Genomic DNA, 17,063 nt, shown 5'->3' on the forward strand with positions numbered 1-17,063 from the left:
GTGACTTTGTGAAGGATGGATTGGTGAGAGGAGAGGCGCCCCGGGGCGAGGTCAGAGGTCACATCCTGGTCATGCTGCTAGCCAGCGCCCTTTCAGATCTGTTGCCGACGCGACCTACTGAACAAACAGCAGACTCTCGGGCCACATCTGGCCGGCATTTACACCCAATCTCGGCAAACAAACAACGACGCACGTTTAGCTTATCGCTGGCGACGAGAGGAGAGGCCGAGTGACCGGGTCAGCTCAATCAGGAGGGAGCTCGCCAAACTCAACAAGAAAAATATTATGAGCGCAGGAAAGCTGAGAGAAGCCGAGCGCCTGAGAGGGTCTGAGGCTCAGCTGTGAACGAAAACTTTTAAGCAATCCTGTGTCTGCGCTGATGCTTTAGAGGTTTCTGAGAGAATGTTGGAAAGATGTTTTCAGTGGAAAGTAGAGGAGAAGAAACAGTCCTTTGGTGGATTTTGGTTCCAGATGTGCAGCGTTCCTCCCTCTCGCTCTGTTTCTCATGCATTAATTCCCGCGCGCCGTTAGCTGCCGATGCTAATGCGTCTGTCTTGGTCTGCTGGCGGCGTACATTAGCCAGCCTTACCTGCGGTATGCAGCCCGCGTCGGCAAACATGGACTTGAATCTGTCGTCCATGCTGATGTGGTACAGAATGCACATGCTGAGCTGTCTCTGGGCCTCGTCAGCTGCAACACAAACAGAGGAGGAGGAGGAGGGAAGTCAATGGATGAATGACTGGTTGTGCCGCGGCGCTCCACGGGATGCCAATGACCACATCTAGGAGGGACGCGTGTGTTTTTTAAAGATATTAATGGGCTGAATGGCCTCTTTAAACGGAGGTCAACTGGCATTTAGTTCCTCAGATTTAATCAGCTTTTTTTTCCTGACGATTAAAGGGACAATTCAACCAATTTAAAACAAAAACATACAGTTATTCAAACAGTTGGCTTTTTTTTTGTGCTTAACAAATCCATAAATATGCCAAGCGAGTTTCCAAAGCTCGATTTACACAGAGCACCGCTGTAGTCAAAAAAAAAACAAAAAAACTATTAAAAACACATCAATGCGCCGCCCTGTTGCACTTGGTGACATGTTCCTTGGTTTCATTAAAGAATAACACGAGCCTCATTGCCCTGGAAGCTAAATTAAAACCACATCAAGGTGTCTTTTTCCAGGAGTAGTGTCAGAAATGAAAACAGTGGAAAGTGTATTCTGTGGATTACCCCCGAGTTCTGGTAAGACTTGATTTGATTTGATTTAAAACATGTATTTATTTATTTGTTTTTCCTCATTTTAGATGAAAACTAAATAAGTTAGAACAATAAATTACCTACATTCCCATATTCACTCTACTGTTAGCTCAGTTTTTGGTCTCCACCAGTTTGTTTTTCAGTTATTATACGATGATCCAGTCCTGACAGTAGACAAAGAGAACCAATCAAACACACGGAACAGAAATATTATACATTTGTACTTGTTAATTCAGGAACCAATCATTTGTTCATATCTGTCAACACATATCAGTGAAGCCTTGTCTCTAGTATCTGCTGTGACCGTTTCTTGTGCAGCAGTTACCGGCAACTAAACGTTTCCGGTAACTGCTGAACAGCTGTGATTGAAAACACTTCTAAACAATTTGGTTATTAATCTACCTTGTAATCCCAGATGTGCACTTACTTTTGCATCTGAATGATGTGTAATATTGGCTCATTTTCTAGAATAAACAAACACACAAGTCTAATATTTCTGCTTCCTGTGTTTGATTGGGTTCTCTTTGTCTACTTTCAGAGACTTATGTGAAAATACGCTGATGTTTTGATTTTCATTTTTGTGAAGAAATGTAGAAAAGGCAGCAAAGAAATAATCAAAACTAGGAGCTAAAAGCAGATTAAAAATTCAGCGTCAGTGCAGAGCTGACCAAACCCAGTTGGCCTCCAGCAGATGTCCCAGTCTCTGGTTGCCTAGGGAACCCGAAGCAGACCATAAACATATCACCAGTGCATGAACGGAGCTAGATCTTCTTCTATTTGAAAAGAAAATACTGTCAACGACGCCAGCAACTCTGCATCTGAGTTCACCTGACGCTCCGAGACGCTATCAGCGCGGTGGATTTGGTGGTAGGAACCAAAATGGTGGAAGCGTGTTTCCTTCAGGAAAACATTAAGGGGAACATTTAGTCTGTAAAGCTGCAGACGGTAAACTCTGAGCTAAAGATGGTTTGTGTTTGACTGTTTTGTTAAAGCCACTTCTTTTATTTTCTGCAGGTTCTCAGAGTAAGAAACGTCCAACCGTTGATGGTCTAGTTTTATTGCCTCTACTCGTCTCACGTTACAGAAGAATGAATATTTTATGATTTCTGGGACCGATGTTTGGACAAAACAAGACATTCGACAGCATGAACTCACTCCTGTTGGAAACGTCTTAAAGATTTTTTCTCTTATCGTCGTCTCAACATTCACGGTTTCTGGTCGACACATCACTTCTGGTCCCTTTAAAGGTTTGATTCTATTGGTCGGACAAAACCAGTGTCCTGTATGAGAAGGGCTCAGTACAGTGACGGTAAATATACTTAATATATTTACTTTCAAAGTGTTTTTTCTCTTAACTTATTCTATTTTGATCTAACTTGTATTTTTGCACAGTCTTGTCCTGTAACCATAACATCTAACTATCCTCTTTATAATCTTTTTCTGAATTTTATTCTTTCATCTTAATCTGACTGTTTTTCACCTTAATCTTATTTTTTCTTATCTTTGAATTTTAATCTTTTAAAGGATTATTTGAATCTCAATCTTATTCTTTTAATCTTAATCTTATAAACGCATATTACACAGTAGGACACTAAAATATTGCCTGGTGCAGATTTAAATGTTGTGAAAGACAAACTGAAACTTGGACAAATAAACGTAAAACTGTCTCCAGACACTGTGAGAAGTAATTAAATAAGATTGACTCAATAAAAACATTTTCACTCTGCCGTCGGTGTTGAGTTCTTATCAAAGGCCAGCAGCAGCAGCAGCAGCATGGAGGAGATAAAGACTGAATGGATTGAGTGTTAGACTGTCAGTGGGCCCAGGACCTTTATGAGTTTGACCTCTGACCCCAGCTGAGGGGATTGGAGGCCTGGAGGTGGAGGAGGAGCCAGCGAGGGCAGAATTACTGGAGTTCAGACCAGAGTTTGACCCGGGGACTTTTCATTAAGGCAAGTGTTAAGAGAGAGGCTCTCCACTGGACCAGAACCACCGACAGACCCCCTGTAACGCCAGCGTGGTCCAGTTAAAACTGGTCCCAGCCTTATCAGCGCCCTATCACATCCAGATGTGCTCAGTGAACCCCTGGAATCACAGGGAGAGAGAGAGAGAGAGGGCCGAGGAGAGGAGGCGGCTTCTTGCTTTAATTGGGGAAAACAGGAGGAAGCATCAATTTTACTGCGTTTAATAAGTTAAAGCCACGCCGCTCGCTGCTCTGGTCCTTCCAGCGCAGCCAGCCGCTGACCAGAACATGTGCTTCTCATTAGCCTCTACCTCGGCTCGCTCACTGCTGCTGCTGCTAGGAACATGGAGGATCCTTTATGGGCCAAGAGAGAGAGAGGGAGAGCGAGAGAGGGGTCCCATTAAAATGTTCAAAACACTGGTAAGGGCTGGGGCGACTGGTAGGAATTAACTGGACTGTTCAGGGGCAGTTAGTGGGAGAGCTAAACTCCAATTACACCCCAGCCTGATTTAAAAACCGCCTAACCCTTCGTAAAAATTACACCCGCGCACATTATGAAGAGTCTGGGCTCGGCCTGCGGACACGCTGCTGCTCTTTCTTTTCTTTTTTTTTTTGGATAAATAAAGGGTTTGGTCCTCGGAGACGTCGCACGACAAAGTAAAAACGCTTTTAAAAGAAATCCCCCCACTCCCACGGCGGTCTCCTAATTTGTCTTTGCAAAGCAATTAAAGTCAACACAATTATTGAATTATGCCGTTATTCCTTTAATTAAGAGGTTACTGCTCGAGCTATAAAACCCAAACGACGCTGAATTAACGATATAAAAACCGAGACAAGCTCACATTTGGTGTTTTTGATTAACTTAAATGTTTAAATAATTTGAGCCTTTCTGTTTTTTGGGGGGGACGACGAGTTAATCACATATTTTCACTCAAATAAAAAAAAAAGACACTTTTAAAGAAGACAATATATCCTGAGGTTAGTGGTTTGTAAATTGAGAACATGGAGGTGGAATGGTTTTTTATTTATTTATTTTTTTTATTTATTTATTTTTACTCAGCTGAGAATGTCGAGCGTTAAGTTCTGTCCATCAGACTGAACGCCGTCTTTTTATGGTAGTTTTATTTCTCTGATAAATAAATTTTTGAGATTTTCTTTTTTTAGATTTTATAGATAGATTACTTTTGTCGGATAAAACTTGCTTGGACTAAAGCATGCAAGTAAAAATATTTTTTTTTGGGACAGATAGATTGTTAGATGGACATTTTTTTGATTTTTAAATTTTTTTTCAATTATTTATTTTTATTTTTCATATGATTTATTTTTTGTTGGATAACATTTGGTTGAACTGCGTAAAAAATGCAAGTTTTTTGGGATAGATAAGATTTTTTTGAATTTTATTCAGATTTTTTAAATATTATTTTTCAATTTTTATTATTTCTAGATTTTTATTTTTGGATACAACTTGGTTGCTTAAAATGCAAGTTAAAATGTTTTTTGGGATATATATAGATTTATTTTTAGAATTTTATTCAGACTTTTTATTATTATTTTTTTTTTTTAATTATTTTTCAATTATTTTTATTATTTCTAGAGGATGTTTTTTTGATACAACTTGGTTGAACTGCTTAAAAATGCAAGTTAAAATATTTTTTGGGATAGATAGATTTATTTTTAGAATTTTATTCAGATTTTTTAAAAATTATTTTTCAATTATTTTGATTATTTCTTGATTATTTTTATTTTTGGATACAACTTGGTTGAACTGCTTAAAATCATGCAAGTACAGATTAAAAAGACTATATTTCATGGGCACCATGTTTTAAAAGGCCACTGGTTTGTAAACAACATGAAGGTGTATCATGACTTCCCAGAAATCAAGGGGATGTCTTGAAATGTCTTTTCATTAAGTAAAATAAAATCTAAAATCTAAAGAGTTTCTTTCTCCACTGAACGTTTTAAACTTCTGTCTGATAAAGTTCTGTCTTTTCAGATTGAACACAGTCTTTTGTGGCGTTTCGGGCGGAGGAGGGGTGGGGGTGGATCAGGAAGGAGGTGATGATGATGACAAGTACTTTCATCTTATCACCAGGGGTCGGGGCCCCAGCAGGTCGGGGTCTGGACGGAGAGGGTGGAGGTCTCTCCAGAGATAACACCTCGTGGGGAGAGTCGGTTGAAGAAGAGGACAGTCGGCCGAGGGAGCAGATGATTAATAACACGGCGCACACACGCCAGCGCAGGCAAACCCAACAGTGTCAGGACGGTGAGCAGGCGTGATATGTCAGCGTTAAGTTAGATTATATACGCCTGCGTGCCTCGCTTCCTGAATGAGCCAAAAAAAAATAAAAAACAGCCCTCCCTAAAGACCCCTCCACCTCTCCGGACCCGCTCCTGCAAAAACAACATTTGTGCAGAGGCTCTGGCATGTTATTCTAACAAATATATTATATTAATTATGCGCCGTTACCCGAGCCGCCCCGCGAGAGGCTTCAAAAGCCCTCGGACTGCTCGGATGAGACAACGCAGGAGGACGACAAATTAGAAGCTAGGAAACTGTACAAAGCTCGTGATAAACAAACAGAAACAAAGTGATTACCGAGCAGACAGGAGAGTTTGGGAACGAGTCCAGCCTGGACCATCTGGCTGCGCAGGGAGGTGTCGAAGGACAGGTTGAGCAGGAGGCGTAAGGTGGTGCTGAGGAGCTCCTGGTGATCGCAGGGAACCAGACGGGACAACTTCTCCACGGCCAACGCTTCAGCCTGAGGACGACACAGAGATCAGAGCAAAACGAAACCAGACAGAGGACGGTTCATTCAGGGAATTTAGAAAAGTGTTAATTAATAAGACCCAGAATATATATTAGAAAAAATTAATTACCTTTTTTTTTTCAGATAGATTTGTTTTTCTAGATAGATATCTTTCTTTTAGATATTATTTATTTTTATTTAATTGTTTAATATAAAAAATATTAATAACTGTTTTAGTAAGCACCCAGAATATTTAAAAAAAAAAAGTATATATAAATAGATTTTAAGACAGATTTTAAAAGATTTTTTTAGATATATTTTTTTCTAGATAAATATTATTTTTTTAATTTAAATTCATTACATTTTTAGATAGATATTTTATATATATATATTTTTTAGATAATTTTTCTAGATTTTTTTTAATATCTGTATATTTTAATATAAAAAATATTAATAGTACCCTGAATACTTAAGATCTATTTTTTATTTTTTGGATGAGATTAATTTTTTTAATAATTCATATATTTTTAGGTAGATTTTTTAACATATTTTTTTAGATAGATTATTAAATAATATTTATTATTTTTAACTGAATTAATACATAAAATGTACAGTTATTACACAGCTCATTTCACTCTATAACAGCCTGATATTACATCATGACTGGACGCCTGTGGTCCAGCCTGGAGGAGGTTCACGTGACCTGCAGACAGGTGGAGGTGTTGAGCTCACAAACACAGAACTGTCCACTCATTTATTATTTTTATTTTTTTAAGAATCATACTGGGACGTTCAGCCTTCATCCACAAGGCCGTGGGTTGCTCGGTCGCTCGGTCCGGTGCTGCTTGTCAACTCGTCCATTTGCGTCTCCGTTGCAGCAGCAGCCAGAGCAACGCAACCTGCTCCCAGTTAAAAAACGCACTCACTGCTACTGTGTGCTAAACCAGCTCCAGTCACACCATCACAAACCAGACCTCGAGCTGCATAATCAAGTGCAGCCTGCGTCAATTACCGCTGACATCCCCCTTCCATTAGTGACAGCAGCGGCACAAAAACCTACCAGGCTGTGTTCAAGTCTTATCTGATTAGGAGAAAGTCACAACACGTCCGCTGATGGCACACAGCTCTGCATCATGATGCCATCACTCCTTCCTCCTCTTAATCAAACAGCCCGGTCCCTTGTGTAAGCTGATATACTACACTTAGTCAACGTTCAGTGGTGTTGAAACCACCGTTTTCCTGCTGGACACATGCCCGAGTGGCTCCAAAACCCCCCGAAGGGTTCTTTAATCTGAATCAAAGATACGCTGCTGAAGGGGAAACAAGCAGATAAAACCAGTTCCTAACGGGGTCTGGCTTTGATAAAGACCCACAAACTGAGAGAGATTGGAACCAGGTGGAGCTGGATCGGGTCGAGTCGACGCGATGAGGTTTCTGTGCGAGCGCCGTGGGACACAACTTTTTCCCTTTTAAACTGAAATTTGACGAGAGTGGTTTCAGCTGGCACCGTGACAGCTATTAGTCAAAATGCCAGAACAAACAAATAATGTTTTATGACTAATTGAGGTTAAATTAGTTCAGATTCATCTCCTCTGAGAGTCGTTTTACTTAGATCCCAAACGCAGGATTATTATGTTTTCATTCTGCTTAACAAATCCACAGTGTAATTATTAGTCTTATTAAAGTTCACGACAATCCTGAACTGTTCTTAAAAGAAGAGCAAAAATGTGGAAACACTTAACAGCAGCAAGTGACTTTACATAGTCAGAGCTATGTGGACATTACAGCATCAAATCTGTGGGAAACAGAACAGAAGAAGAGAGAGGAAGTAAAGAAGGAGAAGCAGATGAAGAAGAAGGAGAAGAAGCGGTGGAAGCAGAAGAAGAAATTCACGGAGATCAAAACGCTTTCAGTGACAGATAAATGGAGTTCATCCTCTCACCATGTCATTCTTGTTCTCCAGGAAGATGGACAGCTTCTTGAGGAAGGAGACGACCACCAGCAGCAGCTCCTTGTCCTCCCGGTCCACGATCTTCACCAGCATGTGGACGATGTTCTTGTTCCTCATCTTCAGCTCGGTGCGAGTGTCTTCAGCCAGGTTCAGCAGCAGACACAGAGCCACTGCAGGGGCAAAGATGGCAGCCGTAAATCATCACCATGCCTGCAAAAGTCTAAGTCCGTACATTAGTTTCAGTCCCGGAAGTAGACAAAGAGAACCCAGTCAAAGACATAAAACAGAAATGTTATACTTGTGTGTTTCTCTATTCAGGTAAATGCACCAATATTACATATCTGTGAGTGCACCTGTAGGATTATAGTCTTATTGTGACTGTCCTACAGGGTCGTATGTCTTTGCACCAATCAGTTTTCTACATTCCGGCATAAAAATAACTCAAAACATCAGTCCTGAGAGTAGATATTAGTAAATATTATGCTAGTTTTAAGGAAAATACACCAATATTCCATATCAGAGAGGAGCTCCTCCAGGATTAAATCAGAGTCCATGTGTTCAGAAGTGTTTCCATCAATGTAATGAGACTCAGGTGTGGTTCAGTTCCTGGTTTAGTTTCAATAAATCAGGGATTTGTCTCAGTCTGATCTTCACAACACATGTTTGTGGACAAAGGAGCTTTCTGAGGAGCTCAGAGAAAGAGTTGTTGTTGCTCATCAGGCTGGAAAAGGTTCCAGAACCATCTCTAAAGAGTTTGGAACCCACAAATAATCCACAGTCAGACAGACTGAGAACAAAAGTGAGCATTATTATTATTATTATAATTATTATTATTATAAAGCCTTCATGTACCTCTGAGAAGCTGCTCCTGTTTGATCAGAAGACTCTGATACTTTCTGAAAGACTTCTCATGTTCCTTCTTCAGATTTAGATTTTCAGAAAACTCTTCATGTGGCATCAGTTAAGGAACTTATCTTCTACTGAAGCAAACATACAAACAGATTTCAGAGCATCCACACAAACACCTGGCTGTCAGAGAAAGGATATAGGCCTTCTTCTTCTTCTGCAGCTCGTCTTGCCAGAGGTCGTACCTCTTCAGCTCATGTTCAATCATGTTCATACACAAGGCCCCGATCTTGAAATGCGTGACCAGGCCGTGGAACTGGGAGAAGCTGAAAGGGAAGATGAGGAGGGAGAAAGAGAGAGAGAGAGAGAAAATGACTTCCAATTTATCTAAGAGTGTTTTTTTTGTTTTTTAAAGTGAAAATCATATTTGAGATTCCAGCTGGGAGCTGTCATTAAAACGACCCCGTCAGTCACCCCTGAACATAGTTTACAAAGTAAACTGTCAGAGTCAAAACACGTTCAGTCAAACTGGACGTCCTGCTCCGGCTCATAATCAGCCCAACTTGAACCGTTTCACAACCCAAACAGCATAACACGGAGGTGGACGCGAGCCAAGGATGACGATCAGTTTTCAGACGTACGCGTCCTCTCGCTGCCTAAATCAGCTCTGACAGACGTTTATGTATTATTCTAGCGAGGGCTAATTTTAGCGTTTCCGAGCTGAAGAGGGGAAACTTCAGGACCAGGGATGAGGCTGCCAGAGGTGGGAGAGGAAAGTCACTGTAAAGCTGGTTCTGATAAATTAAAAGAAAAATAAAAGATACTCCACATAAGGAGATAATTAAGTTTATTCTCCTGTTGTCAGCATTTACTACCAACAAAACAAGAAGAGGGTTAGAGGAGACAAAACACTTGTTGGGCTCTGGACTTCTTTCTTCTGTCCGTACCCGGCTGGCCTTAGGCAGATGGTTCCTCCATATGAGCTGGGTTCTGCTCGAGGTTTCTTCCTGTTAAAAGGGAGTTTTTCCTGCCACCGTTGCCTTCAGGCTGCTCTGGGGGTTTCAGGCCGGGTTTTTGTAAAGCGTCTTGAGACGATTTGTATTGTTATTGACGCTATATAAATAAAATTGAATTGAATTGAATTGGACGGTTCAGACATTCATCAACATCTGGTCTCACCTGTCCATCTCTAAGTCCCTGTGTCTCCACCTGGTCTTAATATAAATGTAATAAATGGAAAGGAAGGGAGGGAGGAAGGAAAGAAGGAAGGAAGGAAGAAAGGGAGGGAGGGAGGAAGGAAGGAAGGAAGGAAGGAAGAAAGGGAGGGAGGGAGGAAGGAAGGAAGGAAGGAAGGAAGAAAGGGAGGGAGGGAGGAAGGAAGGAAGGAAGGAAGGAAAGAATGAAGGAAGGAAGGAGGAAAGGAAGGAAAGACGGAAGGGAGGGAGGGAGGAGGAAAGGAGGGAAAGAAGGAAGGAAGGGAGGGAGGGAGGAAGGAAAGAAGGAGGAAAGGAAGGAAGGAAGGAGGAAAGGAAGGAGGAAATGAAGGAAAGAAGGGAGGAAGGGGGGGAGGAAGGGAGGGAGGGAGGGAGGGAGGAAGGAAGGAAGGAGGAAACAAAGGAAGGAGGAAAGGAAGGAAGGGAGGGAGGGAGGGAGAGAGGGAGGGAGGAAGGAAGGAAGGAAGGAAGGAAGGAGGAAACAAAGGAAGGAGGAAAGGAAGGAAGGGTGGGAGGGAGGGAGGAAGGGTGGAAGGAAGGAAGGAAGGATGGGAGGAAGGGAGGGAGGGAGGGAGGGAAGGAGGGAGGGAGGAAGGAAGGAAGGATGGAAGGATGGAAGGGAGGAAGGAAGGAAGGAAGGATGGAAGGAAGTAAAGAAGGAAGGGAGGGAGGGAGGGAGGGAGGAAGGAAGGAAGGAAGGATGGAAGGAAGGAAGGGTGGAAGGAAGGAAGGAAGGAAGGATGAAGGAAGGAAGGAAGGATGAAGGAAGGAAGGGTGGAAGGAAGGAAGGAAGGAAGGATGGAAGGAAGGAAGGAATGAGGAAGGAAGGAAGGAAGGAAGGAAGGATGGAAGGAAGGAGGAAAGGAAGGAAAGAAGAAAACAAGAAATAAAGGCAGGAAGGATGATGGGAGGAAAGGAAGGAAGGAAGGGAGGGAGGGAGGAAGGATGATGGGAGGAAAGGAAGGAAGGACCCAGCCCTGTTGAGTAGGTGGTCTTTAATGTGACCCAGGACTCATTGTGTGTTCACACTACCAAAGGAAGGAGGTCACATGTGTCCCAGACCACCTCCACATGTGGACTGACACCAGATCAGTGTTCACACCTGGACTCTAGAGACCAGATCAGGACGGATGTTAACTCCAGGTCTGAACGGGGCCTTGTTTACCTGGAGAAGCAGAAGAAGACGTAGATGATGGTCGTAGCCAGGTCCACACTCTGCTTCCAGTCCTCTCTCAGGACTCTGGCCAGAGCTCCGAGGGCCGCCTCTGAAAACAAACACTAATCAATAGACAATCAGAACCTACAAACAGGAGATACAAATACAATACAAAACTGTGGATTAAAAATACAAAGACAGACTGAGAGGACAGGAGTGCAGCTGGAGGTTAACGTTAAAGGAGCGTAGGGGAATGCAATCAGGTTGGAGGCTACTGGGGATTTGAAGCAGCGGTTTGTTTCTCAGTGTAAAGGCGTGCGTCCCAGGGTTCGTCTCCTCTTTCCACCTCGACCCCAGGCCTCACGGTTCACACGAAGGCTCGGCTCTTATCAAGGCCGACGAGGCTGATGCTTCGCGACTGAAGGAGTGAGCGGACGATGCTTTGTGACAGAAACAAATGAAGCCACGCCGTCTCTCAAAAGGTTACGGGGGATGACGACTCCGTGCTGTTGTGGGAGAAACAGCGTGGTCGTCACGGGTGGGAAAACACCTGGAGCTGAGCTCAGTTTTCTGTCCAAGTTAGGGAGGATCATGGGTGATACAGTTTTAATCTGAACCGTTTTCTGTGTTGTGGTTTAATGTGGGTTAAATTAACAGAGCAGGGCTGCAGCCGATCAATATAACTGATTAACGTGACAATTATTTAAGTGTTTTTGTCTGTGTTTTGTTTTTAATACAGAACGGAAGTCAGTGTGGCGCAAACTGACTCACTGACACTTTGGGCTTCCTTCAGACCTTGTATTAACGTCCAGCCTGGGCCTTACCGTCCCAGGTAGTAGCTTTAAGTACCCGTGTTCACACCTGGTATTAAAATCTGCTAAAAGGTGAGCGCGGCTACCTTTTACAGAGGATAAAGACGCTGCTGTGGTGAGGTACCGTTCTGTATGAGCTCATCCAGGTTGTCCGGGTTGCGAGCCAGCTGGAAGATGAGTGTCGCTCCTCTGATCTTCTCCTGGATCCCCTCATAGAGCAGCTCCACGTACTCATCGATCCTGCTGATGCTCGCCTCCTCGTTCAGCTGGAGGAAATTCAACAGACACAATTCAGCGTTGTGTAAAACATAGTGTACAGTATTGTTTTTAAGTCCGTTCCTACCTCCACTCCAGCGTAAGGTGCAAAGTCTCGAGGCGACATGCGTTTCTTCTCCTGGTTGTCTGTCAAAGGAAAAACAGTCAACGTCACAAAAGATGAAAACACGCGTCCTCTTTTCTCTCGAGGAGTCGAGAAACTCTTCCGTACCGTTGGCATGCTTGCGGTTCTGCAGGTAGAAGAGCAGCTGCTCCACCTCGCGGAGTTTAGACGGATGAATCAGACGACATTCGTCCACCACCTTCTGAGCCAGAGAGGACGTGTCCGTGTTGGCGTTAAGGCTTTTCAGGCGAATGCTGAACGAAGCATAAACATTCAGACATTAAGATTTAAGACGTCGTACGAAGGACATGATATCCACCTGATCTTAAAGAAATTAAAGTATTATTCTCACATTTTCTGACACTCTTTTCGCTCTCCGACCATGGGCTCCCCCAGCTCTCCCAGAACCGTCGCCTCCACCTCATACTGGACCACAAGGGCTTTCTCAGTCGGGTGGACGTCCAGAGAGCATCCCTTAACTCTCCTGCGGGTGAAAACGAAAACCACATGAAGCCACAGCATTAGTTTGCTTGTTGTCTTGGTTTGACTTTGTCCCTTTCTCTTTTCCACATGTCAGTGGCCACATGCACAAAAGAGATTCACAGTTTGCTGTTGGAATAACTTGGAATAACAAATCTGAGCCAGACCACCTCACCTGACACCATGATGATAATTTAAGACCTATATTCTGTAGTTTAAAACATTTATATATTATAAATTACATTTAAACTGCGCTAATATTTTTCCATCTGGTTTTATGGAAAAAATGGTGGACTGATCAATGACCTAAACAAATGTGACATAACATAAGATCATCCTTTTATTTATCCCACAGTGGAGGGGAGCAGACAGTTTAAGGACAGAGAACGCAGAAGACAATAGTACAAAACCAGAAAATTAAATATAATAGAAATATGTATATTGTACATAAGAGAATAAAGATATGTAATATATTTAGAGGTTATTGCACAGATATTAGAGATATTATGGTATTTTACTGATATTAAACAGCACATTTGTTTAATTCTGATAAATAAGGCTGAGATCCTTCCATAAAAGGTGCAATTTTAACTTAAATTACGTATTAGTTTAATTCATTAACTTATTAACCTGTAATGTTTGAGGATGTATTTTTTAATGTCAAAACAATCATAATAAAGCTCTTTTATTCACAAAACAAGTATTTTAAAGAGTTGCAGCTGCAGTTTAAACACTTTACAGTAAACTATAATTCTCGGTTTAATATTTCTGGTTGTAAATATTTAATTAGAAGATGTTTTGCAGTTTTTTTCCTCTATCCATCTGCCTGTATCGATGAGCTCCACACCCTGAACAGATCGTGTTGTTGTTGTGACAGGCTAACGGTAGCAACTGTTAGCTGACCCCCTACATTTATTCAATTAAAAGATCATTATTTAATCGTTTCCAAATCATTCTGGAGGTAGTTCTAGCTCCGTTAGCCTCGTGTCATTCATTTAACGGGCCTGTCCCGTTATTAACGGACGGCTGAGCATCCTCACCAGCTAACACATGCTAACAGCCTCCATGCTAGCTGCCGTTACCTTTTCAGATAGCGCGCGTCTCCTGGTTGTAAATTCTCCATTTTAGATGTTAAATAATAAAAAGCCACATCGATGGGGTTCTTCCCTTCTTTACTGTTTTCCTCCACAGCTGATGCAGCAGATCCAGAGCCGGCCGGATGTTATTTATCTCCACCGCTTGTTGCCAGGGGAGGAGAGGAGACACCGCCCTCAGCCGCACACGAAGCTAGGCGAGCGGACGCTGCTGCCCCCTAGAGGCCGGGAGGACGAGGCGGCGCAGCGCCCGCTGGAACAAGACCATAAATAAACTATTTATAATTATTTTAACTCAGCTTTAAAGTGAATTTTGATCTCAGACAGAGTTTTAGAAGCTTCTTATGAGCCAGACATGTTGAATTGAGACCTTTCTGTCGCTGTTTCTACATCAACAACATTGAATCAGCCATGAAGGAAGATTTAAATTAGAATGCAGTGAGTCTCTTTTAATCTCTGTAATAGTTATTTCTTTATAAATGTTTCTACTCTGCTGTCAGGATCTCCTATGTTTCTTGTTGGGCGTGGATGTCTCTGTTTTTTCTCACTGGAGGTTGGTCTGGAGCTGGAGCCACTTACCTGCACACCTGCAAACAATGGAGCCTCATCAGCCATCTAGGGGGTATTCCAGAAAGCAGGTTTACCGCTAACTCTGGGTATGTAAACCCAGAGTTAGCGGTAAACCTGGGATTTCGGTTCCAGAACGCTCAAATATGATCAGGCTATGTAAGTAACCATGGTAACATAGGCTCTGAACTTAACTGGGTATGTAAACCCAGAGTTAGCGGTAAACCTGGGATTTCGGTTCCAGAACGCTCAAAAATGATCAGGCTATGTAAGTAACTATAGTAACATAGGCTCTGAACTTAACCTGGTAGGGGTAGGTTTTGTTCAGGTTATGTTCGGGTATTTAAGTGCACGTTCAGCCAGACCGCTTTTTCCACACTTGTCACACAATGACGTTTCCTTTTGAGGAAGATCCAATTGACATTGAAGCACAAATCATTCGGGCTATTCACCGTGAGAGGGTATAAGACCACGACTTAATATCCTTTCTTTTCCTGATGAGTTTTTGCCAGAGCACTACTGTTTTTCTTCGGAATCTTTAATATATTTAAACAGCATTCTCCATCCCCACATTTCGAACGTTACGCATCGTGGATTCGCTCATCGTAATTGTTGCGCGTGCGATAGCCTATTGCACAACATTGCAACGTTGCGCAATGAATTAGTTCCTGCTATTGAGGAGCAGATAGGAACACATTCAGCAACTTGACATCAGAGATGGTCAAAGAATGCGTGATGAAATCTGTCACAATCACTTCAACCAAAAAAAATAAAATAAATGCACGTAAGACTGTTTCACACATTTATTTGCCCATTGCGTGTTTCATGGCCTGAAAAGAGAAAACACTTCATTATAGAGCAAATGTTCTGATCCAGTGTTCTCATGCACTGACAGAAAACATGAAGAAACTATGCTCTAGTCTCTGCACAGCATTTCTTTACCTCGATTCCTCCTTGACTGCTGATAATGTCTATTCATCCTCCTATTATTTATATGAACGGTAATATTGGCTATAAATTGGTCATTTTCGAACATGCAAGGCTACACAAATTAGACAGAAGTGGGCCTATTAGGGTAAATACATTGCACTTGTTCATTTTGCTCCTCCTGGGAGGTTGAGGGCTCCGATGACGTGCCCCCAGGAATCCCCTCCATCATCGGACGCCCTCGATTGATACTGATCGCCAACTCCTCCACAGGGGTGAGGGGGGACACCGCTGGCCCAGAACCGGTCTTCCTCTCCTCTGCTTTCTTCCTATTGGCTTTGAAATGAATGTAACTTGTTGCAATATGGCAATTCAAGAATATAATACTGGATAAGTGATGTCTAAGATGATGCACTCAGATATATCTTACCAACTTGGACAATGTTTTTATATTTTGTTTTGACCTGCGGCCACGTTCTCTTGAGGGCGGTCGGGTTACATCTAATTAAAAATAATACAATATATGACAAGGTATTCTATAGTATAAGAAAGTCTCATACAAAGAAGTTAATATGTAGCCTAATATCTACTGAATTATTGTGCTTCTGACACATTAGTGTGCTATATCCTACTAAACTTACGCATTTACGCGGTCGGCAATTCTCTGCCAAGCAAGATCTCGTTCCTTTTATTGCTTTTTTCGTTATTATCGCTCTTTCCTCCTCGTACGCCTCGAGCAGAACTTGCTGCTCCGCTTCAGAAAAATAGGCTGCTCTGCGCTTTGCCATTTTTAATCATGGTTTCGACTCTCAATAGATGATGCCTTTATAACTTCGCCGTGATCACGCACAACTCTAGGTTAAACAATCCGGGGTTGATTGAACTGATTGCAAACCGGTGTTTTGGAACCGACAGCTCGGGTTTAGTCGCCTCAGGTTCAGACAAGCCAGAGGTTAAGTTTTATCTCAGTGTTTGTTAAACCTGCTTTCTGGAATACCCCCCTACTCACCTTGTCCATATAATTCTGGTTCAGTCCTCCACTCGTCGCCAGATCGTCTGCTTACCTTTGTAGTATAGTGCTGTTGCTCTAGTTGTTAATTCTGCTGCTGCATTACTTATTTTCTTCACCATCAACTCACCTGTTCAGTTGTTTTCTCCTTGGAATCATCTCCCAGCTCCACCAGTCCGCCAGCCTTCTTCCCTGCATTTCTACCCCTGCTGTCCCTGGATACCCCACAACCTGGTTCTGGTTCATCTCCATAGACCTGCTAATCTGCTTCCTCTGTATTCTACAATAAACCGGTTAAATCACCACGACCACTGGCTTTGGGTTTGTGTCTGAATTAGAGTGTCCACATCATATCAGCAGGCGTGACATCTGCACTGGTGTCATTCAAACATTTAGATTTCAGCTCAGAAGTCAGAAGTTACCGTACTTCATCCTCTGAGGATAAATCATGAGAATCCACTTTATTGTAACCAAATCTGGTGTATTTTCTTTTACCAGCAGTATGGATGTCTGAGTCAAATGTCATGGAAATTTATCCAATAGTTGTTGAAATAATTCACTCAGAACACAACCATGTGGAACGTCTAAAAGAACAGAGTTGGTACGTCCCTTCAAAGCAATAATGAACAGAACATTGTGTCAATCTATCAGTTATTTCCCTGGA

At 42.3% G+C, this 17,063-nt stretch overlaps 1 protein-coding gene across 1 annotated transcript in view; it reads right to left on the reverse strand.

The window, feature by feature from the left end:
• LOC311490624 (kinesin-associated protein 3-like) overlaps positions 1-14,015 on the reverse strand; it is a 29,768-nt gene extending 15,753 nt beyond the window's left edge. The window contains 12 exon segments of the mRNA XM_084548217.1: positions 590-690; positions 5,814-5,976; positions 7,907-8,085; positions 8,768-8,875; positions 8,878-8,890; positions 8,934-9,087; positions 11,141-11,240; positions 12,068-12,209; positions 12,287-12,345; positions 12,431-12,576; positions 12,675-12,806; positions 13,885-14,015. Of these exon segments, the coding sequence (XP_084404343.1) occupies positions 590-690; positions 5,814-5,976; positions 7,907-8,085; positions 8,768-8,875; positions 8,878-8,890; positions 8,934-9,087; positions 11,141-11,240; positions 12,068-12,209; positions 12,287-12,345; positions 12,431-12,576; positions 12,675-12,806; positions 13,885-13,925 (1,338 nt within the window). The 5' untranslated portion in view covers positions 13,926-14,015.
• Between the last annotated feature and the right edge of the window lie 3,048 nt (positions 14,016-17,063).

Source organism: Chelon labrosus, assembly GCF_963514085.1.
Source record: "Chelon labrosus genome assembly, chromosome: 7".
NCBI lineage: Eukaryota > Metazoa > Chordata > Actinopteri > Mugiliformes > Mugilidae > Chelon > Chelon labrosus.